This window comes from Heptranchias perlo, chromosome 4, assembly GCF_035084215.1.
Source record: "Heptranchias perlo isolate sHepPer1 chromosome 4, sHepPer1.hap1, whole genome shotgun sequence".
Classification (NCBI taxonomy): Eukaryota; Metazoa; Chordata; class Chondrichthyes; order Hexanchiformes; family Hexanchidae; genus Heptranchias; species Heptranchias perlo.
In genome coordinates this window covers 94270524-94293912 of record NC_090328.1, presented here as the reverse complement: position 1 = coordinate 94293912, position 23389 = coordinate 94270524, and the positions used below count along the sequence as shown (strand labels likewise).

Below are 23389 nucleotides of genomic sequence, written 5' to 3'. Positions count from 1 at the left end.
TTCTGATTTTTTAAAAGTTAAAATATGTAATGCATTTGTAATGTCCTTGAATCCAGTTCGTAACCAGGTGTCATTGCCATGACATGGAACAAAAATAGAAACAGGAATTGTGCAAAGACCTTGTGTTAAAATGAATATTCTTTCAAGATTTATGCCCTGGGCTCATGTTCAGTCCTAGGAGTATAATCCAGTATGGAAAAAAAATCCCGCACCCTATCCCAGTGAGATTCTGTTTCATCCGAGGCAGAAATAACACAAGATGTACAGACACACAAAACAGATTCGTACTGAAGTTACAGTGGAGCTAACTACTGCTGCAGCAAATGTTAGTTACCCTCTTTATGAAGTAGTCTTAGATTGATTTATCTGCGTATGACTATACTTGTCTCACAAGTAGAGAAGAATTAGTTTTGTATTTGACACAGTGTACTTTACTTATCTGATTGGGTGGATGAGCCTTTGTGTGTACTAACTTAATTAGGGCTCCCAGCTTAAGGAAAGTTTTAATGTATGATCGCAGTCACCATTAGCAGTGTGAAATTTCACATCCTTTTTCTAATACAGCCACCTGAGAACAATTGTTCTATCTGTAAAACAAACAATCAAATGAATAATTTAAATAAAAATGAAAGAGAAACAAGAGAAAATCTAATACAGAAATTACATGGAGAAATGAAATAAATGAGAATGGCACAAAATCAAAACATTAGGGGAAAAAAGGGGGGACTGATTGCAAGAAGCAGTAAAGTAAAAGGTGATTTGGAGATGGGGAATAAATCAGATTTTGTTTAAAAGATATAGCAACTGATGGAGAAATTGGGCCAGGCTACATATTGTATTAAATAAGTAATTGACTCGAGATCTGATAAACACTTTGACTGGCAAATAAAATATGTGCTTTTAAGAGTTTTAAAATTTTCTTCCCTCTCCTTGTCTCCTTGCTGAACTATGGTTCCTAAGGCATCAGGTTACCTCCAGAACTTATTCAAGTAGCCATTATTGTTGTCTGAGCCATCAGACTCAGAAAGTGTCAACAGGTTATTTGACTTGAGGGGGAATCACAGCCAAGCCCGATTGTTCCCTCATCTGAAGTACCCACATGTGATTTTTCTGGCGAATGTTGCAGGTTAGTGTTCAGGAACAAGACACCTACCTAAACTTTTATTCTCCCGGACCCAGGGGTGATGAGGCCAATTGTCGCACCTATACTATTGTCACAGCTGATATAAGCTAACTTAGCATAGGCTGTAGATCAAATCTGAGGCCTTCCGGGACTATGTGTCTTAGATATTCACTGGACAAACTAGCTGAGCCATTGGAGCAGCTTGGTGTTTTTTTTAGCTGCAATGGCATTTTTCACACACAGATTTAGTTTGGAATAACCCTTTAAGAGTATTGTACAAGATAAGGACAGGTTGTTGTGCCCTGGAGTGATAGGATGTGTATTCATGTTGCCAATTCCCACATAATGAGTTCCAAATGATGAGGGGCGGGGAGGAGGCACAGAGTAGAAAAGGAATGTATTATTTGAACTCTAGGTCTTTCAGTATCCAAATGTTTAACTTCTGATTGCTGTGTAAAAATGAGTGGAAAACCAGTTTGACAGCTTCGTGATAGTTCACCTCGTAATGATAGGGGTTTCAAATAACAAGCGTTCAGAGCCACTTGTAGCCTCCCTGGGAAATCACCCATTGACAGTTCCCAATGGAAGTGAGTAAATTTTGAGTTTGACTGTTCTAGATCATTCCATTATTCGACCACCCCACTACAACTTTAAACTAAACCAAAGAGAAAGCATTTGCTTGGTAGGTGTAAGTACACTCTAGTGAAGAACAGGAAGCAAAGATTTTAAAGTGACCAATCTCTTTACAGTATGACTTCTATTAAAAACTTTACCTTGCACATGCCAATTCTATTCTTAGTTATTTACCTTATACTCTAGGATTTTGGTTATGCATCTCACCTGGAGAAGGTGGACTTCACTTTTGCTCATTCATGCTGGATGCAAAATATTCCAAATATTCCTTCCCCTTGCCTTGATCCAAACCTAAAATAAAAGATGTTTTCCTTTAATCAAAATATTGGTTTCTGACTTCATTGTAAAGCTATTTAAATGATCTTTATAAGGTTACCCGTAACCTTTTATTGATTTGACATGTCTCTAATTATTAGATTATATCATTGTCAAATTGGAATGTTGGCCCTCCTTCCAACAGGGGGAGGGGAAATGTGGAGCTATTCTGTTTATGCTGCTGACAATTCAAATTTAAAGCAAAAACTGAACTTTCAGGGTTGGGCAGTGCCTTTTCACAAGTACACTCCCTTTAATTATCTCAAGGTCCCGTTTTGTCAGAACAGTTTTGAGATGGTGTTGTAGTCCCTCTGTGGAAGCAACATAAATAACCCAACCTGCAAGATCCCGATAGCATCGGTGATGCATTTTTTTTGTGTTCTCCGAGCTGCTCTCAGATTCTGCAACCTGTGTACCAAACTTCTAAATCTGTGAAGTCAATTCCACTGTTTGCAACTGCTTGAATCATCATGATGTGCCAACTGTATAATGAAGTGATTATTCCCTGGCCTCTCTTGAACTTGCCCTGGGATATAGCAATGTGTGTCATGACGTTGCTTTATCTTGACATCACACTTCCTGTTTGCACAAGTAAAAACAGAAAATGCTGGAGAAGCTCAGCAAGTGAGGCAGCATCTGTGGAGAAAGAAATAGAGTTAACGTTTCAGGTCGATGATCTTTCATGAGAACTGTTCTTTCTCCACAGATGCTGCCTCATTTGCTGAGCATCTCCAGCATTTTCTGTTTTTATTTCAGATTTCCAGCATCCACAGTATTTTGCTTTTGATCGTGTTTGTACAAGTACAGTCTTGCAAATTGCAGGCAAGTGCAGAGCATGACTAAACTTAGAACAATGGCAGAGGGTGAGGCACAGTGGATACAAGTTTATATTTAAATGCTGCTCTTCCAGTGTCGTGGCTGTATTACAAAAGTGCCTTTAGTATTACTCTCTCAGCTTTCTACTTGGGTGTGCTCCCTGATTGGAAGCCACCATTGGCATTTTCTAATGTACTGAGGGGGAGATGGGATGATACAGCTTGAAGTCAGCAAAGAAAGAACTTACATTTATATAGCTCCTTTCACGACCTCAGGATGTCCCAAAGACGTAGAATAATAGCCCAGAATTTTCAGTCAAAATAATGGTGAGGCTAACGGCACTCACTGTTATTTATGCGCAAATTGCACAGCAACTTCAGGCGAGGGCAGATGTGTGGTTAAACGTGAAAAAACAGAAGTTGCTGTCCGAGAAGCGCTGCTCCGTCATTAGCTTTGTGAAAATGGTATCTCGCTGTCTGACTCACCATTCAAATGCATTGAACAGCGTGAAATTCCTGTACTTGCATGGTAGATACGAACTAAACTTGTAACAGAAAGTTAGGGCTTGTCTATTTCAGTCTAACTACCCTTTTTAATGGCGTGATAAGTGTTAATCACTGCCAAACAACCTCTCTGGCACTGAAAATTAACCACTACAAGTGTGGAGTCTCATTCCTTCAGGTTTTAATTGTTGTTGGAGATTTAAAAAATATATAAATGACATTTTTAAAAACTTTTTCTTTCTGTCTCTTTTTCTCTCTCTTAATCCAATTTTTCTCTCCCTCTATTTATTTCTCTTTCTGTACTTGATTTGACATTGAATTCACTATTCTAACTTACACTTCCTGGTTCAGTCTGCGCTGTTCATTTCACAATCCTTCAATCTGATTGGTTAAGGAGATACACAATTGATTGCCCTGTGGGTACCTTTAGTTCACCGGCTACAGTGAATTCTGGCCCATTATTTATTAAAACATTAAAATCAATTAATGTCCCAGATATGGACTGATTCAGTTAAACCTTGAAGGACTGTGTTTAAATTACTTCATCATTTTAGGGACTCTGGTCAAATTACTTGAAAGGAGTTTCTTTCAGGCTCTATTATACCTCGTCCCTTATTATAAAATTAAATATGCTATAGGCATCTAATCAATTCCTGGCAAATTTATTGTACTTCCCCAATACCTTAGCTGAGATTGGGAAACGAGGCAGTGTGGGAAACATATCTGTAACTCTCATGCTGTAATTTGGTAATTAAATGTACCACATTTGCACATCTTTGTTGTAGTAAATTAACTAGTTATTAAATCTAAATGTATTATTTCATACAACTTTTGTGGACGTGAGATAAAGGATGTCAATCAACTTGGACTCAGATGATCACAAGCCACCCTAGATTTGCTGTTAAGGCTTGACGTCATCTGATGCAATTGATTAAATTGTTGCCTTGTAATGCACTTCCAGCTTTTAATTCTGTTTATGCCGCTGTGCCTAGCAGCATACCAAAATCAAATAAACATCACTTTCCATTTGTTTCAAAGGACAGCATGGGTGATTGAACCTTAAATTCTCAGATTTATGCGGCTTCTCAAACCATCTGCATGGACCCTTGAATCCAGACCAGTAATCAAGACAAATTGACTTGAAATAGACTGTGGCTGTGTTTTCAAGAAAACTAATTGAATGAGAAATGGAGTTGTTATTAATGTGCCTGTAATATACTGTTTCCAAGCTGTCGTTGTACGCAAGCCAATGATGTACTTCAAGCTGCCAAATTATTGCTGCCTGTAATTAGCCAGAATCCTGTCAATTTTCTGCCTTTCAGGTATAGGATCAGTTTACTTTCATGCAACTCTGAGCTTCCTCGGTCAGATGCTCGATGAGCTAGCAATCCTTTGGGTTCTAATGTGTGCCCTGGCCATGTGGTTCCCCAGACGATATTTACCACAGATTTTTCGACGAGACAGGTAAGGCTGGACCTAGAAGTATTAAATTACATATTCCATGTCGTCAGCTAAAAGCTGCAAAAATGAATTCTTGCATTGATGACCCATCAGAAAACCTTTTTTGTGGTAAGGATACATTTCTTTATTCGCTTTGATAAAATACGTTCTGAGTCAAAATGTACCTTGAGAACGCATCAGAATTTGTATGAAAGATTTTGTAAATTTTGTTCTTAAATAAAACCTGCACTGATATCTCCTTTTACAGCTTTAAGACTTCAACATTTTATAGTGCCACCACCTTGGAAGCATTGTGGACGTATTAGTTGTTTTCATCTATTTTGTAAAATCTCCATAAATATATAATGACACATTGGGAATATCACTCAGTTCAAGGTTTCCTCTTCCCTCAGTACTGCCTTATGTGTTTTGGGTCTGAAAACAAAATTCAGAGTAGCTCACAGATAATCCTTAATCTAAAGCTGGCCATGGTGGGAGTGCCTGTCTCTCTTTAGCCCAGTGCCAAGAGTACATATTTCCACCAAATTGGGGCTAGTCTTTTTGCACATTACTTCTGTTGACTTCTCAGCAATCCTGGTATAAATTTAGCAGCTGAGTAGACTGAGGCACACTTAGGACCAAAGGCATTAAAAAAGGCTAAAACCATTTTAGGTTATAAATAGGAGGATAGAGTGCAAGAGCAAAGAGGTTACGATAGAAGCTTAAATCATGGAAGGAGGCCACTTGGTCCATTGTGTTTGTGCCTACTCTTTGCTAGAGCAATCCAAAACTAATCCCATTCCTGGGGGTAAATTTTAACCCCCGAGAACGGGTGGGTTGGGGGTGGTTGGGCAGTCAAAATTCTCCGATTTTGGAGCTGGACCTCATTCTGGCTCCAAGGTGCTGACTTCCAGGTTTGACCCTGACCCAATTGGATGCAGGCGCATCTGAAACTCGCAAGTCCCGCTGGCAGTTAAAGCTGGCGGGACGATATTTAAAGGACCAATTGAGCTATTTAAAATCCTTAAAGCTGTAAAGTGTTTGTGTATTGACCTACACAAGCCATTTTACATGTCTCCCGTGGCCTCTGAAACACACCATGGAAATGGAGGCGAGTTGCAGCCGGCCCTCATTTGGATCTTTAAACCAATGATTGACACACGTGAAGAAAAGGTGAGTTTTTGCAGAAGGGCAATCAGTTCGCTCAGACAAACCTTTGGCTGGGAATTCTTCGTGATTAGACTGAGATTTCTTTGTTCACACTCAGAATTCTTGTGTTCAGACATATTTACCTACATTTTGGACCACCTCAAACTGACAACATCAGGGTGGAGGGCGCAATGGACCTAATCAACAGTACATCCGCGACAAGCACGGCGTGCAATTCTGCAATTCTGGGAATTGTAGCTCCACAAGACAGAGGTGCGCAGCAAGGAGCTCCAGAAGAGCAGAGGGAAGACCAATGGAGGGGCTGAGGTCGCAGGAGGCTCTACACATGTGAGAGGGTCCACAGGCAGAGGCTGAGCTTCCTGGACCTCTCTGAGGAGCAGTGCCTACAAAGGCTCAGATTGAGTTGGCAGGTGGTCGCAGACATCTGCAGGCTCCTTCATGCAGAGCTGCTCCTGGCTGGGCCTGGTGACCACGCATTGCCCGTCGCAGTTAAAGTCACCACTGCCCTCAATTTCTTTGCTTCCGGATCCTTCCAGGGCACCACCAGTGACATCACCAGGATCTCTCAGTCGTCTGCACATAAGTGTGTATGACAGGTCACGGATGGCTTGTTTGCCAGGGAATCCCATGACATCAACTTCTCCTGCGACAACATCAACTAGACTGAGAGGGCAGTGAGTTTCCATTCTCTGGCTGGCTTCCCACGGGTGCAGGGCGCAATTGATTGCACACACATAGCAATCCGAGAACCTGCACATGAGCCAGGACTGTTCATCAACCCATCAATGTGCAGCTGGTTTGCGATCACCGGAAGAGGTTTCTGCAGGCCTGTGCCAAATTCCCTGACAGCTGCCATGATTCCTTCATTCTGTGCATCCAACATCCTGGCCCTTTTCCACACACAAGACAGACTTAAGGGCTTGCTCCTTGGAGACAAGGGATACCCCCTGCAGATGTGGCTCATGACACCTCTGAGAAACCCCACTAATGAGGCACAGCAGCGGTACAACGACAGTCACATCACCACCAGGTCTGTCATTAAATTAGCCGTAGGAATGCTCAAGATGCGCTTCAGGTACCTGGATCGATCGGGGGGAGCCCTTCAGTACTCACCGGCGAGGATGTGCAGAATAATAGTCGTGTGTTGCGTCCTGCACAACATCGCGCAACAGAGAGGGTTACATGTGGATGAGCTCCCATGCGTTCATGAAGCATCCGCATCTGCCAGCAACATTGAAGAAGACAAGGAGGAGGAGCTGGGGGACGACGACGATGCACAACCCATTGGCACAGCAGCGTCACACATGGCTGCTTGTGATACCAGGCAGTCACTCATATTTGATAGGTTCTCATAAGGAGATCTGCAAAGTGAAGATAGGGAAGTACACAGACTGCCTGGAACAACCACCATCACCAGCAACCCCCCACCACCCTTGCACAAAGCAGACCTTCAACCATGCATACACCCATTGTAAACGTGCCCAATGCATGGCATGTAGTCTTGCCGTTCATGATGAAGCACATGAAAGGGCGCTTTCACAAAAGGGACTCAAGAATAGACAAGATGTGGCAGTAGTGCTGACAAGTGTGACATTTAATATGAATGGAACAAAAACAAATGTAAATGAAAAACATGACATTTAGTCAGGCACCCTTGTGCATACCCTTGGTGATCACAAAACCTTCGCCTTCCTCTTCCGACTGCTTCTCTGTGGCTTCAGCAGAAGCAGGTTGCTGAGATCCCTACGCTGACAGCTGAAATGCTCTCGGCCTATGACCTCTGGGTTTTGGAGCAGGTGAGGGTCCCACCAAAGGCTGCTCCTGCACCTGTGCAGGGGCAGACTTGGCCATCTGGAGAGGAGGCAGCATTGCGGGAACTGGTTCAGGGAGGGGCAACGGGTGAGATGTGGGAGTGCTTTGAGTAGAGTCCCCATGTCCCCTTTCACCATTATCCCTCTCCAGGGCCACAGCCATTTCACTCCTACCACTCTGCTGGACAACAGCTTGGAGGACATTTCTGACGCGTCATGAGGCCATGGCTAAAGTACCTGTCTGCCTGTTTCAGGCAGCAAAATAGTTGGCACCCTGAGCCTGCATGGCTGTTGTTGGGGCCTGAATGGACTCATTTGTGAGCCATGTTTGAAGCTCAATGGACGCTGCCATTCTGTCCATTGCAAACATTCTCGCACTTACCTGCGCCACCATTCTACTAATGCTGGAGGTGGACTCCTCTATCATCTTCGCTATTGTGGAGAGTGCGCGTGGCATGTCTCCACAATAGCGTCCAGTTGAGCAGAGCTTGGACAGGAGTGCACCTACCGATGCGGACTCTCCAGAGGTAACCCTGCCACCAGTGTCTGCTCGTGCTCACTTGTGAGTGGTGAATCACCAGGTGACAACCCAATTAACTGTCCAATAGGACCCACCGAGGTGTGAGTGTCGGCGCTGGTGCATGGCTCGATGTGATGGTGCGCCCTTAGAGGCATATAGCTCCTCTGAGGAATCGTCCTCGTCTAGGTCGTCTGCTGGTTCAGCAATCCTTAAAGGCCCTGGAAGAGAACATACAGCAATATTAAGAATCATCACAGAATTTATGTTGCAATTAGCATACTGAGGTGTGCAACAGGTCAATCATTGATAATATCAGTTCATGATGTGTGTGAGGGATGTTAAAGCTCTGTGACCAGATGGAGGGGATATGGAGTTGGAAGCTCAGCTCAGGTTCAAATAGGATGCCACGGTTGTGAACAGTCTGGTTCAACCTGAAACAGTGGCCAGGGAGGTGGTAGAATCAATGACGAGAGAACGGAATTTGCGGTGGGGGGAGCAAAGACGATTGTTTCAGTCTTCCTGTTGTTTGACTGAAGGAAATTGCAGCTCATCCAGGACTGGATGTCAGACAAGCAGGCTGACAACACAGAGGCAGTAGAGGAGTCGAGAGAGGTGGTGGCGAGGTAGAGGTGGGTGTCGTCAGCACACGTGTGGAACCTGGCTTTATGTCTTCAGATGATGTCGACGAGGCATAGTATGTAGATCAGAAATGAACCTTCACCGTATACTCTCTCTTTTATTTTGTTATTCCCATCTTAGATCAGACTCCCTAGCTAGGGCATTTTGTCAAGGTTAACTGCTTGTTCTCTTTGTTTAATGACCTTTGCTAGGATCAAAAGTTTTAAGTCATTGTAATGAATGCAAACAACCAATCTGTAAAAAAGTTAATCAAAAATTCTGATTGGATTTGTAGGTCTATCAACACATAATTCAATCTTTAAAAAGTTCCAAAACGTGCTGAACTTAAAGTAAGTAAGATTAGTAAAGGAAAAGTACTGGAGGAATTAATGGGACTAAAAGTCGACAAATCCCCGTGATCTGATGGCCTACATCCTAGGGTTTTAAAAGAGGTGGTTGCAGAGATAGTGGATGCATTGGTTTTGATCTTCCAGAATTCCCTAGATTCTAGAACGGTCCCCGTGGATTGGAAGGTAGCAAATGTAACACCGCTATTCAAGAAAGGAGGGAGAGAGAAAACAGGGAACAATCGGCCAGTTAGCCTGATATCAGTAGTAGGGAAAATGCTAGAATCTATTATTAAGAACGTAGTAACAGGGCACTTAGAAAATCATATATGATTAGGCAGAGTCAACCCAGTTTTATGAAAGGGAAATTGTGCTTGATAAACCTATTAGAATTTTTTGAGTGTGTAACTAGCAGGGCAGATAAAGGGGAACCAGTGGATGTAGTACATTTGGATTTTCAAAAGGCATTCAATAAGGTGCCACACAAGAGGTTGTTACACAAGATTAGGGTTCATGGGGTTGGGGGTAATATATTAGCATGGATTGAGGATTGGTTAACAGACAGAAAACAGAGAGTAGAAATAAACGTGTCATTTTTGGTTGTAACTAGTCCGATGCCTCAAGGATCAGTGCTTGGGCCTCAGCTGTTTACAATATATATCAATGACTTAGATGAAGGGACCGAGTGTAATGTATCCAAGTTTGCTGACAATACAAAGCCACGTAAGCTGTGAGGAGGACGCAAAGAGGCTGCAAAGGGATGTAGAAAGGTTAAGTGAGTGGCTGAGAAGGTGGCAGATGGAGTATAATGTGGGGAAATGTGAAATTATCCACTTTGGTAGGAAGAATAGAAAAGCAGAATATTTTTTAAAAGGTGAGAGACTAAGAAATGTTGGTAGTCAGAGGAATTTGAGTGTCCTTGTACATGAATCACAAAAAGTTAACATGCAGGTACAGAAAGCAATTAGGAAGGCAAATGGTATGTTAGCCTTTATTGCAAGGGGTTTGGAGTATAAGAGTAAGGAGGTCTTGCTGCAATTATACAGGTCTCTGGTGAGACCACACCTGGAGTACTGTGTACAGTTTTGGTCTCCTTACCTAAGGAAGGATATACTTGCTTTAGAGGAGTTGCAACAAAGGTTCATTAGATTGATTCTTGGGATGAGAGGGTTGTCCTGTGAGGAGAGATAGTGTACAATGGGTCTATATTCTCTGGAGTTTAGAAGAATGAGAGGTGATCTCATTGAAATGTATAAAATTCTTAGAGGGCTCAACAGGGTCATTGATGAGAGGCTATTTCCCTTGGCTGGAGAGTCTAGGACTAGAGGTCATAGTCTCAAGATAAGGGGTCGGTCATTTAGGACTGAGATGAGGAAAGGTTTCTTCACTCAGAGGGTTGTGAATCTTTGAATTCGCTACCCCAGAGGGCTGTGGATGCTCAGTCATTGAATATGCTCAAGATTGATATTGATAGATTTTTGGACACTAAGGGAATCAAGGGATATAGGGATAGGGCGGGAAAGTGGAGTTGAGGTAGAAGATCAGCCATGATCTTATTGAATGGCGGAGCAGACTCGAGTGGTCGTATGGCCTACTCTTGCTCCTATTTCTTATGTTCTCATGTTCTTATGCCCGTGGAATTTCATTAACTGACTTTGTTTTTGTAAACATGGTGCAGTAAATGAGAGTATAGGCTCTTATTGTGGTATGGTATAAAACAATTACTCTGAATCATTGCCTATTGATGGACCTGACAAAACATTTGGATTGTTTAAAACTTTTATCCTGCAGCAATGAAAAATTAATGTGTTTCTGGAAGAGGGGTTGGAAATGGTAGTTAAAATTGTGCTTCTCCTGATGGGGGGCTCCGTTGATAAATGCACTGTCCAGTATGGAATAAAAACAGGAAATGCTGGAAATACATTGTATGTCTGTCAGCATCTGTTGAGGGATCTGCTGCGTATTTGTACAGATATTGACAAACTTGTTATGTACATGCAGCATTTCCTGTTTATTTTTCAGCTTTCCAGTATTTGCAGGTTTTTTCCTTCCCTTTTTATTTGCCCATTGTGGAGCTGAACAATATAGGCTGTGGAAAAATCAGTCATAGTTAATTGTTAATCACTATCCAGCAGCCTCTGTTGAAAAGTGCACTGTGTACGGGTGATGACATGATCTGTTTTGACTGCAATGTGCCACAGAATTGGACATCCTGCTGACACCGCCTGGCTAGCTTTGTACATGAATCATGGCCATTTGGGTGAGATACATAGTATGCCTAACGCCTATGGAATCGTACCCTAGAATGAATCAGTGGCTTCAGGAAAGGAGCAAAGAGGGGTGAAAAATAAACAGCAAATATGGGATGCTGCGTTACGAAAATTCTGTAGTGTTCAATAGATGGTGCTGAATTGGATTTTTTTTTTAAGTACCAGTCTTCTGTGTGTTACTCACAAGTATATCAGGAAGCTGTGCTGTAAGTTCACTGAAGTCTTGCTGCAGCCTAAGTGCAACAGTGCTTTTCCCATTGCTATTGTACAGCAAGTTTACTGAGGCAATATATCACATGACTGACTCTTGGTAAAATGTTAAGCTCCTTACTAGGACTGAAAGAAATAAGCCTCACAGATGTAATGCTGTCAATTTCTGGCCCTGGTGCTGGGACTGTGGGACTGGTGTGCTGCAAGGTTTGCCTTCACACAAAATGGGCTTGCCTACCTTAGGCTCAGTGGAAATCATATCTGTTGAGTGCAGGAGTGGGTTCCGTTGTGGCTTTAGTAAAGGCCGCAAAATCATGAAGATAGAAAGATAATTGATCCCAGGGGATTCCCTGCCAGATTAAGGGCCTCGGGCTCCTCCCCATCGGAAAGGCACCTCTTTGGGGCAGGCGCCACTACAGGTATGGGCCGCTCACCCTAAACATTGAAATGAATCCATCCCCAGGATTTGGGACAGGGTCAACGGCCTTTCCAGGAGATGGCCGGACATCTTGTCCTGCTGCACTTACCCGTGGTGGATCAGAGACCTAAGAATTTGGAGCGCTAGGCAGTGCATTGAACCACCAGAGGACCTTGTTGTCGTACAGGAAGAATACATGGAACAAGAAAATTGGGTCACTATCTATTCATAATTGATTTTTAAAGTAATCACAAGTAGACAATGTTGTGGGTAGAAGCTATTGCAACAGGGTGAATTGGAGTTTGAAAGGAAACTGCACAGATTCCTTTCACTGTAACAGGTTTCTTCATGTTAATAGTAAGTGAGCTTGACAACAGCTGTAAGTTAATTAGATATTTTATTTTCTTCACAAATGAAACACCTTACCATAGTAAGTACCATCATTGGTGATAAAATGAGCTCTAAGCTTCTGTCCTAGGCTGAATGGTACTACATTTACTTTCTGTTTTAGGTTGTTTCTGCGTTTGCAGTACAAGCGAAGAGCAGGAAACTAGATCTGGAGCAGATGAGCTAAAAGTTTAATTAGCAACAGTCTTGTAAAGGTAGAATGAATCTATGCAACTTTGTAGATTGTCTGAAACATGCAGTTGCATATACCGATGGTCCTATACAGCTATTCAGTTTTTCATACTTAGGCAGGATTATTGTCTTTCCTTGTCACGGGCTCTGATTACCTGGTTGGGGAGGGCTGTCTTGTTGGGCACAGGGTTTGAACAGTTTCTGATGAAGGGGATGGTGGGGAGCTGAGAACTGTCCATTCAGAGGTTAAGCTAGGGATCCCTTTGGCTGTAAATTCTAACATGAGCTAATAATAACAAAATAAAGTTATCAAAATAGAGCAAAACAGTTGTACCAATTATTTCATATTGTAAAGGGATTTCATGATTAGACAAAATCAAGACTTTTTTTTACAGTTCAACTATGTTGTTGAAGATGTAAATTTATGCTTTGACCTTGTACAAGAAGTTCAGTCAACATGCTATTGAAGTGAAGTTTGAATTCATGATTGCTATACACCACTTGTTCATTTTAAGATACTATTACTTAAAAAATGATCGTTTTCCATTGCCAGTTGCCTTCCTCAGCTGAATGAGTGGGTAGAGATGTGAGCCCTGATTCTCAGATAGTGGGAAAAATGGGGCTGAACTGGCACAATGTGCATACAGCGTATTGGGCTGGCTGGGCCCAATTTTCCAATTGGAATCTCCCCATTTTCCCCCCACCTCCACATCCTCCAATTTGAACAGGCTACAGGATAGGAAAACCTTGGCCTGTAGCACACTTAGAATCACAGACTCTTACAGTACATGAGGCCATTCGGCCCATTATGCCTGTGCCAGGGGCTAAGGATTGTAAAATTTGGTGATGGTTGCAGCTCATCATTAAAATAGAAATTGTGATGGCAGAAAAGTGGACTAATTGTTCACAGTGGAACAGCGGATTCATGGGCAACATTGATCCCTTTGATTCCTGAAGAGTTTGAGTTCCTGCTATAGGTGCATCAAAGGAGGATGGCCCTATTTGGGGCCGAAGACCACTCTGTAGTAAAAGCAAGCTGCATAGAGGGAGTTTGCTGACCAAGTCCATGCAGTTACCCATACCCCTTGCACATGGCTGCAAATGATGAAGTTTGCTGTTATCAGGAGGAAGGTAATGGTAAGTGTGCTTCTCCCTATTGCACACATTTCTTGTGGGGCTCCAGCAAGCATGGCAAGAACCTAAATTGTAAACTCTCATACCCGGTAGGAGGTACCATTTCAAGCATTGTACACAACCATCACCATTTTACACATAGTCTTTCATTGTTCCAAATCCGTTGGCATACTTCTCTTGCAGGTGGAGGTAGTGGACATGTAATAGCAAAAAGATGCCACCTCCCCATGCATCATGTTTCTTCTCCTTACAAAAATGTGGCCCCTCAGCCTCCTCTGCTCCAAGGAAAACAAACCCAATCTTCCCAGTCTCTCTTCATAGCTGAAGCGCTCCAGCCCTGGTAACATCCTGGTGAATCTCCTCTGCACCCTCTCCAAAGCGATCACATCCTTCCTGTAGTGCGGCGACCAGAACTGCACACAGTACTCCAGCTGTGGCCTAACCAGTGTTTTATACAGCTCCATCATAACCTCCTTGCTCTTATATTCTATGCCTCGGCTAATAAAGGCAAGTATCCCATATGCCTTCTTTACCACCTTATCTACCTGTTCCGCCGCCTTCAGGGATCTGTGAACTTGCACACCAAGATCCCTCTGACCCTCTGTCTTGCCTAGGGTCTTCCCATTCATTGTGTATTCCCTTGCCTTGTTAGTCCCTCCAAAGTGCATCACCTCGCACTTTTCCGGGTTAAATTCCATTTTAAGCCGGAAGCCATTTTCAGGGCACAGGTGTCTGTGCAGCAAGAAGACAGGAGAGAGCAGGAGCAGCTGGGAGAAGAGGGAAGAGGAGGGCACTGCGCAGGAGACCATACCGACAGCGGGTCTTCAGGGAGTATTTCTCCTACCTCAACTTCACTAAGGAACAATGTCTCAGGTCCCTTTGCTTCACCAAGAGAGCTATCACTGAACTATGTCACCTGCTGCAGCCACAACTAGAGCCTCAAACCAGGCATGGACAGCACTGCCTGTGGCTGTTAAAATCGAGACCCTTAACTTTTATGCTGTGGGGTCATTGCAGGCTGCAGCAGGTGACATCAGCAACATCTTCCAGTTTGCTGTTCACCATTGCATCAGGGAGGTCACCGAGGCTCTCCACGACAGGAGGAACACCTACATTACTTTCCCAATGGACAGAGTGAAGCAGGATGAGAAAGCACTAGGCTTTGCCTGTATTTTGGGCTTCCCCAGGGTACAAAGTGCCATAGACATAAGGAGTCAGCAAAAATTTGGCAGATGGAGTATAATGTGGAAAAATGTGAACCTGTCCACTTTGGCAGGAGGAATAGGAAAGCAGTATATTATCTAAATGGAGAGAGATTGCAGAACTCTGAGGTACAGAGGGATCTGGGTGTCCTAGTACATGAATCACAAAAAGTTAGTATGCAGGTACAGCAAGTGATTAGGAAGGCAAATGGAATGTTGTCATTTATTACAAGGAGAATGGAATATAAAAGTAGAGATGTTTTGCTACAGTTGTACAGGGCATTGGTGAGACTGTGTGCAGTTTTGGTCTCCTTATTTAAGAAAGGACATAATTGCTTTAGAGGCGGTTCAGAGAAGGTTCACTCGACTGATTCCTGGGATGAGGGGGTTATCTTATGAGGAAAGGTTGGACAAGTTTGCCCTGTATATACTGGAGCTTAGAAGAATGAGAGGTGATCTTATTGAAATATATAAGATTGTGAGGGGACTAGAAGGGGTAGATGCTGAGAGGATGTTTCCCCTTGTGGGAGAGACTAGAACTAGGGGCCACAGTTTAAAAATAAGGGTCTCCCATTTATGACGGAGATGAGGAGAAATGTTTTCTCTCAGAGGGTCGTGAGTCTGTGGAACTCCCTTCCCCAGAGAGCAGTGGAGGCAGGGTCATTGAATATTTTTATGGCTGAGTTAGATAGATTCTTGATTAACAAGGGAGTCAAAGGTTATAGTAGGTAGACGGGAAAGTAGGGTTGAAGTCGTAATCAATTCAGCCATAATCTTATCAAATGGCAGGGCAGGCTCGAAGGGCCGAATGGCCTACCCCTGCTCTTAATTCGTATGCTTGTATGTAGACTGCATCCACATTGCCTTGAGTGCTCCCCAATTCCATCCTGGCATCTTTCTGAATATAAAGGGATTCCATCCCTTCAACATCCAGCTTATTTGTGGCCACAGGCAGCCCATCATGCTGATATGTCCTCTCTCAGGATGACAGCATGCCTGCTCCAACGCCTCCCACTCCGCCAATGCCCTTGCTGGTGGCTGTCAGCCAGCCGGCCCTGACTGCTGCAGCCCAGGCCGAGATGGTGCAAACTGCAGTCGGGTTCTCTAGGCCCCGAGCTGCTCGAAGCTGCCCTCCAAGGTCACCCTTAATGGAAGCTTAGCAGTCTTCCACCTCTCAAGCTCCAGCCACGGGGAAGCAACTCTTAGGAGCACCAGGATAGGGAAAAGAACATGAAAGTCAGGCAATAAGGGAATGCACAAGGGTGATTAGTTTAATTTTGTGTGCAGAATGTCATTACTGATTTGATAAATGTTGATTTGGATTTGCATTTGATATTGGTTTTTATGTCTAGTCAAGTGAGGGAGATGCCAATAAGTGTTGACAGAAAGAGGACAATGTGATAGTTATTGTAAAAGGAAAGGAGTGTGGGACTGCTGGTGAATGGGGACCTGGAATTGAGGTTAGTGGAAGTGTTCCTCAATGAGCTGATCTCTTAGTGTCCTGGTAAAAAGGGGCTGTCTTTGTTGCTCTCTCTCTTCCTCCTCTTCCTCTTTCTCATCCTCCTCTTCCTCTTCCTGCTCCTCCTCATTTTGTCGGTTTGCAGGTGGTGGTAAGGGCTGGTCCCTCATGATGATGAAGTTGTGGAGCATGTAGCAGATGACCACAAGTCTGAATACCCACTCAGTGATGTACTGCAGGGCTCCTCCTAAACAGTCCAGGCAGTGGAAGCATTGTTTGAGGACGCTGATTGTCTGCTCGATGATGTTCCTTGTGGCAGCATGGCTCTCATTGTACTCCTGCTGTGCAGCTGTGCGTGGGTTCCTAACCAGAGTCATGAGCCATGTCAGGAGGGGATAACCCTTGTTGTCCAATAGTCAGCCTTTAACTTGGAGTGCTGATTGGAATATAGGCAGCACAGAGCCTGACACAGAATGAAGGAGTCGTGGCTGCTGTAAGGATAGCGGGCACAGACTTGCATGATGTGCCGCCTGTGGTTACAAACCAGTTGCACATTGAGGGAGTGGAATCCCTCTCGCTTGATAAATATTGTAGGATTCTCATGGGGAGCATGCAAGGCAATGTGCGTGCAGTCAATGGCACCTTGCACCATGGGGAAGCCTGCAATCTGAGCGAAACCTCCTGCTTCTCTTTGTCAGTGGGGAAGGAGGTGTAAATGTTTCTCTTGCTGTATAGAGCCTTGGTGACCTCCCTGATACATCGACGTACAGCGAACTGGAAGATATTGCTGATGTCACCTGCTGCGACCTGAAAGGAGCCCATGGCATAAAAGTTGAGAGTGATGGTGCCCTTGACAGCTACAATTGTAAACAATTTTACAACACCAAGTTATAGTCCAGCAATTTTATTTTAAATTCACAAGCTTTCGGAGGCTACCTCCTTCCTCAGGTGAACGATGTGATTTTCACATCGTTCACCTGAGGAAGGAGGTAGCCTCCGAAAGCTTGTGAATTTAAAATAAAATTGCTGGACTATAACTTGGTGTTGTAAAATTGTTTACAATTGTCAACCCCAGTCCATCACCGGCATCTCCACATCTTGACAGCTACAGGCAGTGCTGTTCATGCCTTGGTTTGAGTCTGCAGTTGTGGCTGCAGCTGCTGACATATCTCTGTAATACCCTTCTTGGTAAAGCGAAGGCACCTCATACATTGCTCCCCATTGAAGTTGAAGTATGAGAAGTGGTCCCTGAAGACCCGCTGTGGGTTTGTCCGCCTGTTGAGTGCCCTGCTCCTCCTCCTGCCTCTTCTGGCAGCTTGTCCTGCTCTGTGGTGTCTTCCGTCATGCTCCCAGTCATGCTCTATTTCTAGAGGCAGCCCTACCAGGTCACCCATGTCTGGAGGCAGATCATTTATGAAGGAAACAACATGAGTGCAAGAGCAGCCAAACCTCTCTCCATGCAGACAAGTTAAAACTTACAACAGTCCTAGAACTCCGCAAAAATCGCCTAGAATTCAAGCAGTAATAATCCAGCAATTTACCTGCAAGTCCCGCATGATCCCTTTAAATACCGCTGGCGAGGGACCATTCATGCCAAGATCAGGACAGGGTGTCCGATTGACTGGGGCCTTTCAAAATGACAATGGTGGCCTGCAATCAGTGTTGCACACTAACCCATCTGATTATCTCCCTCCTCTGCATGTTGCCAGCGGGCGATAATCTCGCGAGCGCTATCTCCTGCACCAAGATGGCGCTTCCTGTCGGAAGTGCTTGGACCCCTTTTGGGGACCTTGGGTGGCAGCGTAGTGTCTGAAAAACGGGTGCTATGCGACCCAATTTGACCCCCAAGCCTCCAAAGTTCATCACTGGTTTAAAAAAGTAATATTGCAGAAGTGACTGTTGGTCCAGCAAGCTTGTTTTTATCATGTAAGCACAAGAATGGATAGATTTTCTACAAAACAATTTGAAAGTAGTAAGCCAGGTAATTATTGTAATCCCCACAAATCATTTGTTCATGCTCCGAACTGATGGCAATCACTAGAATTACTTCAAGCATTAATCATTCTATATATGAAACAATTGCAAAATGGTTACACTGCTATTTCCTCCACAGTAATTTGTAACACACCAAAGTTAAACTAATGCAACATAAGCTACACATCCATACCCCTCAAGTCACAATTTTTAACAAAATTATGTTTATTACATTTACTGCAATTACAGAGCAAGGATAAATAAGACTGTACAAGACAGTACTGTCAACAAAATAACAAGGGGAGGGGGAAAAGAGTTACAGCACCAAAATTATCAGGAACAAATACAACCATACACAAAAGCCCCAACTGAGAAAGGGGCATAGGAAGTCCTGCCGATATATTATACAACAAAGAATGTTCCAAAATGGTAATGACACCGGAAAAACAATTTAAGGTTATTATGTTATTGCTGTTTCAGATAAGCAAACATCAGATAGTCACTCTCCCAGCTTCCATCTCAGATATGTTATTTTTACCACTGGAAACCCATGACATTAAAAATATATGTTTGGGAGTTGGGTTGAGGGGGTGATCAAAAAAACTCCACAAGCTTAACAAAGTGTATTTCCTGAATGAATGCCAGTCTTTTACTAAATGTCTTTGTGGTACAATAGTTTTCACCTCCTTAGCACGCACACTAGTAATTTATAACTATGTACCTGACCATGTTGATTTTTTTGGTATTTGAAATCTCTTATCAGATTGGAAATATCATGGACAGTAATTCATGATGAGAATTGTGTACCTTTTAAAACTTGTTATCTGATCTACAAGGTTTAATTGCATCAGATCTGCACAGCTAGATCGTCATTATGCTGATATTATCAATCGGTGAACAGATGGCTCTGTTGTAACATTTACTGTAGATTGTGAGGGAGAAGAGGATTCAAATTCAGTTCACTTGCATTTATACTCATCCATAATCTGTTGGCCAAAGTGATAAAATAAGTTTCAGAAATTATAATGTAATCAGTGCAATGTTGACCTATTTCACAGCTTTTTGAGAATCTTTATGGTTGATGTGCAATTTTTGAGGCACATGCGTAGTGGAAATCTAGAGTTGTTGGGTAGCCAAAAGGCAATCAAAGAGGGTAAAACTTGTTATTATTCCCGTTTTCCACTTCTAACATTACTTACAGTATATCTCAACAACATCTGTAATATTCTGCTGTTATCGGTGCATTTTCTGTTTTGTATCATTGGAGGTGATTTTCAACTATTGTACGTCTATTTCTTGCCTGGAAAACGGGTGGCTGGCAGTTGAAAATTGGAGGGGAGGTACCTTGGCTGACCATTGGACACCCAAAATCGGCCTGATGCAATTTTTGGATGGGCCTGTAAATGGATAAATGGTATGCCCAGCTGTTATGGGTTGGATGCTGTTTAAATATGCAAATTGGGATCCTACCCCCACCCCCAAGTTTTCTCCTCTCATCTATGCACTAATTCATTTTGAAGGGCAGTTCCATGGGTGCTGGCAGCTCGCTAGTGGTTGTTCTTCACCAGGTAATGTTTTTTGATAGGATTTGAGTATCAAGTATTTTTGGAAAGGTTTTGATTTAGACCACCATGTAATACTTTACCCTATTGTTGTTCTTAACTCTATGCTCCAAATGCTGTTGGTAGCATTTGTTGCAGAAATTCAAAGTTGTCGTGAATCATTCTGCTTTTCTTATTTCAACTTTTTATTTTGGGTGAAAAATGCTGATGAGAATGTTCTTTTAAAAATTTCTGTTTTGTCCTGCCAATTTTCTTCTTTCTTCATCTGAAGACATTGACTGCTTCCTGGGCTAGGGTTCCACGGGTGCTGATTATCCTCTGGTATCTCGATTAAGCTAGCAGAGGTTGCTGGGTAATGATCAGAAGTAGGAACCTTGGCCAATGTTTCTCTCCAATCCAGGAACACTGAGGCCAGTTGTAGAACACCATACTGCCTGGAATCAGCTTCCTGGTCTGTATGGCCTATCTGCTCGTTGGATAAACTCACTGAGGCTTCGGGGAGTCCAGTTTTATTTTTAAATAGAATGAAATTATTTCACTGGAGAAAATCTTCAGTATAGTTTTAGAGACCAATTGAATCAATGTAACATATGGTTTGAGTATGGGTCAAGAGTGTCATTTCAAGAATGTCTGTAGGAACTGAATTGGGACCAGTATAAATTCATAGTGTTGGTGCCTAAAGGTATGTATACTTTTATCCAGTTTCTCTGTGTATTTTATAGTTCTAGAAACTGGACAAAAGGCATGTCCAATGTATATACTTATACCAAAGTCTCTGAACACCTGATTTGGTTCAGATGTTCCCAGAACTATGTCTACTTTCAGTTTACACCAAACCACATTTCATGTATTTGGAAATGAGGTTCTTTAGCCTTACATTTGTGTGTGTTTGTGTGTGTGCATATATGTATAATATTTGAAGTAAATCTATTCTCATTCCTAATAAGCTGTTCACAAACCTACTTCTGAAGCTTCTCTTTTGTATCTGTGGACCAAAAATATCTGAATAATGGTGAGGGCTACAGGGCAAAATTGTACGCAGCGGCCTTATGTCACTGGCAAAAATTTACAGTCAGGCAAGGAGACCTTAATCATAAAACTAGTCATGTTATCAAAAATTTGATGGCAAAGAATAAGCAGGGTAATGGTGGAGAGGGAGATGTCTGTGCCTAGATTGAGTTTACTCTCAAGTGGCGAAGAATCCATCTATAATGTCTGGTTCTTGTCCTAGGAGCCGATTTAAGGCTGCTGTTGGCATTCTATCTGGTGTTGCCACGTGTCTTGCATTTGTGAAGCCAGCAATCAATAACATTTCATTGATGACACTGGGAGTCCCCTGTACAGCTCTGCTTATTGCTGAATTAAAAAGGTAAGACATTACAAACAGCCACATCCAAATATAACTACCCTCTTCACAGTAAGTGATAAGCTTTACTTTGACAGAAATTTATTAAAATGCTTGACCTGTTTTCTTATGTTCATAAGTTCTTATCCCTGTATCTAACTTACATTTGCAGGCGAGAGATATTTTTTCCCCTATCGGTGACATCAATTCTATAATCATTTGTGGTCTCAATCACTGTGGAAGCAAATGAGATTCTACATGTTCCTGTTAATGGATAATGGATTCACTGAGAAGTCACTGACTGGAGACTTCTGATATTTGGTTGGATTTATATTAAACCTGGTACAAACTGAAGGACTTTGAGACTATCGACTAACGCATGCCTCATATCTATTGGCTTCAGCACATTTGGAAGCCAGATCAGCACCTGACCACCACCCCCCCCCCCCCCCACCCCTGCCCCCAGTTCAGGAGGCTGAAATGTTAAATACTCTGTCATTAGGGAGGCACAGATGCGTTTAAGTTTGGTTTTGTGGCACTAAATTGCCTTCCATATGTTAGCCAATATTAATCCTGTTCTCACTAATTTGCAGTGAACTGTGCTGTCATTATTACAAGAAAAATCTACAAATTGAATTTCTAACATGGCTTTTAGCAATGAGTGAAGCTGTGGTGGTATTTACTGCTACATTTTGGCCTCAGACTACAAATGTGTTTTGAAGTGAATTGCCGTTTCACTAATGTAGAATTAGCTATAGTGTACGAATGTTAATCTGTTTTTTTCCCCAGGCTCCTCCAATTTTTTTTTCCATTTAGATATCCCCACACTGTTCTCTGTCTGAACAGGGAGGTGGGAAAACTGTTTCCAGATCTCTGCCAACAATTGCTCTTGATTCAATCACTAGGAGGAACATGAGAGATTTTACCCGCACCATTGCCTTATGAGGAGGATAGTAGCAGACTTCAGGAGGATAGACAGATTGATGAAATGAGCAGACACATGGCAGATGAAATTTAATGCAGAGAAGTCAGAAGTGGTGCATTTTGGTAGGAAGAATGAAGAGAGGCAATATAAACGAAATGGTACAATTTTAAAGGGGGTGCAGGAACCAAGAGACTTGGGGGTTTGTTCTCCTTAGAGCAGAGAAAGTTAAGGGGAGATTTAATAGAGCTGTTCAAAATTATGAGAGTTTTTATAGAATACATAGGGAGAAATTGTTTCCACTGGCAGGAGGGTCGGTAACCTGAGGACTCAAATTTAAGGTAATTTGCAAAAGAACTGGAGGGGAGAGGAGGAGAAATTTTTTTAAGCAGTGAGTTGTTATGATCTGGAATGCTCTGCCTGAAAGGGCGGTGGAAGCAGGTTCAATGGTAGCTTTTAAAAAGGAATTGGATAAATACTTGAAAAGGAAAAATTTGCAGGTCTATGGGCTTAGAGCAGGGGAGTGGGACTAATTGGATAACTCTTTCAAAGAGCCGGCACAGGCATGATGGGCCGAATGGCCTCCTTTTGTGCTGTATGATTCTATGACGGTATTCATCAAGGTTAAGAATTTACTATGGGTGAATTTCCTCACTGTTCCCAATGTACTCATCATGCAGGAATGGCGTAGGAAATTTATTTTGCAAGGAAATTTGGGTGTAAGCCATTTCCACTCTTTCTTGACCCTGTGCGTCTGCTGGGTGCCTACACATTCCTTTTTTTAAAAAACCTATTTGAGCTTTTTCTAAGTGCCACCTGAGGGCCAGTGTCGCAGGATATGGTTGGCTGCTCATGCTGTACCGAAGGCTGATGGGATTGAGGTGACCCTTACCTCATGTCAGCTTGATCCTTGGCAGCTTGATGCCACCTCCTACGTTCCAATGGTGTAGTGCTGTGAGGGGCGATGGGTGGAGGCCTGTGCTGCCTTCCTGAGATGTAACAGTATCATGCAGCTGTG

The 23389-nt window shown here is 42.9% G+C and overlaps 1 protein-coding gene across 1 annotated transcript in view; it reads left to right on the top strand.

The window, feature by feature from the left end:
- The window catches only part of acer2 (alkaline ceramidase 2), a 69414-nt gene that overhangs the window by 8132 nt on the left and 37893 nt on the right, over window positions 1-23389 (top strand). Inside the window, exons 3-4 of the mRNA XM_067983313.1 lie at window positions 4713-4854; window positions 21336-21473. Of these exons, the coding sequence (XP_067839414.1) occupies window positions 4713-4854; window positions 21336-21473 (280 nt within the window). The remainder of the gene's footprint in view (window positions 1-4712; window positions 4855-21335; window positions 21474-23389) is intronic.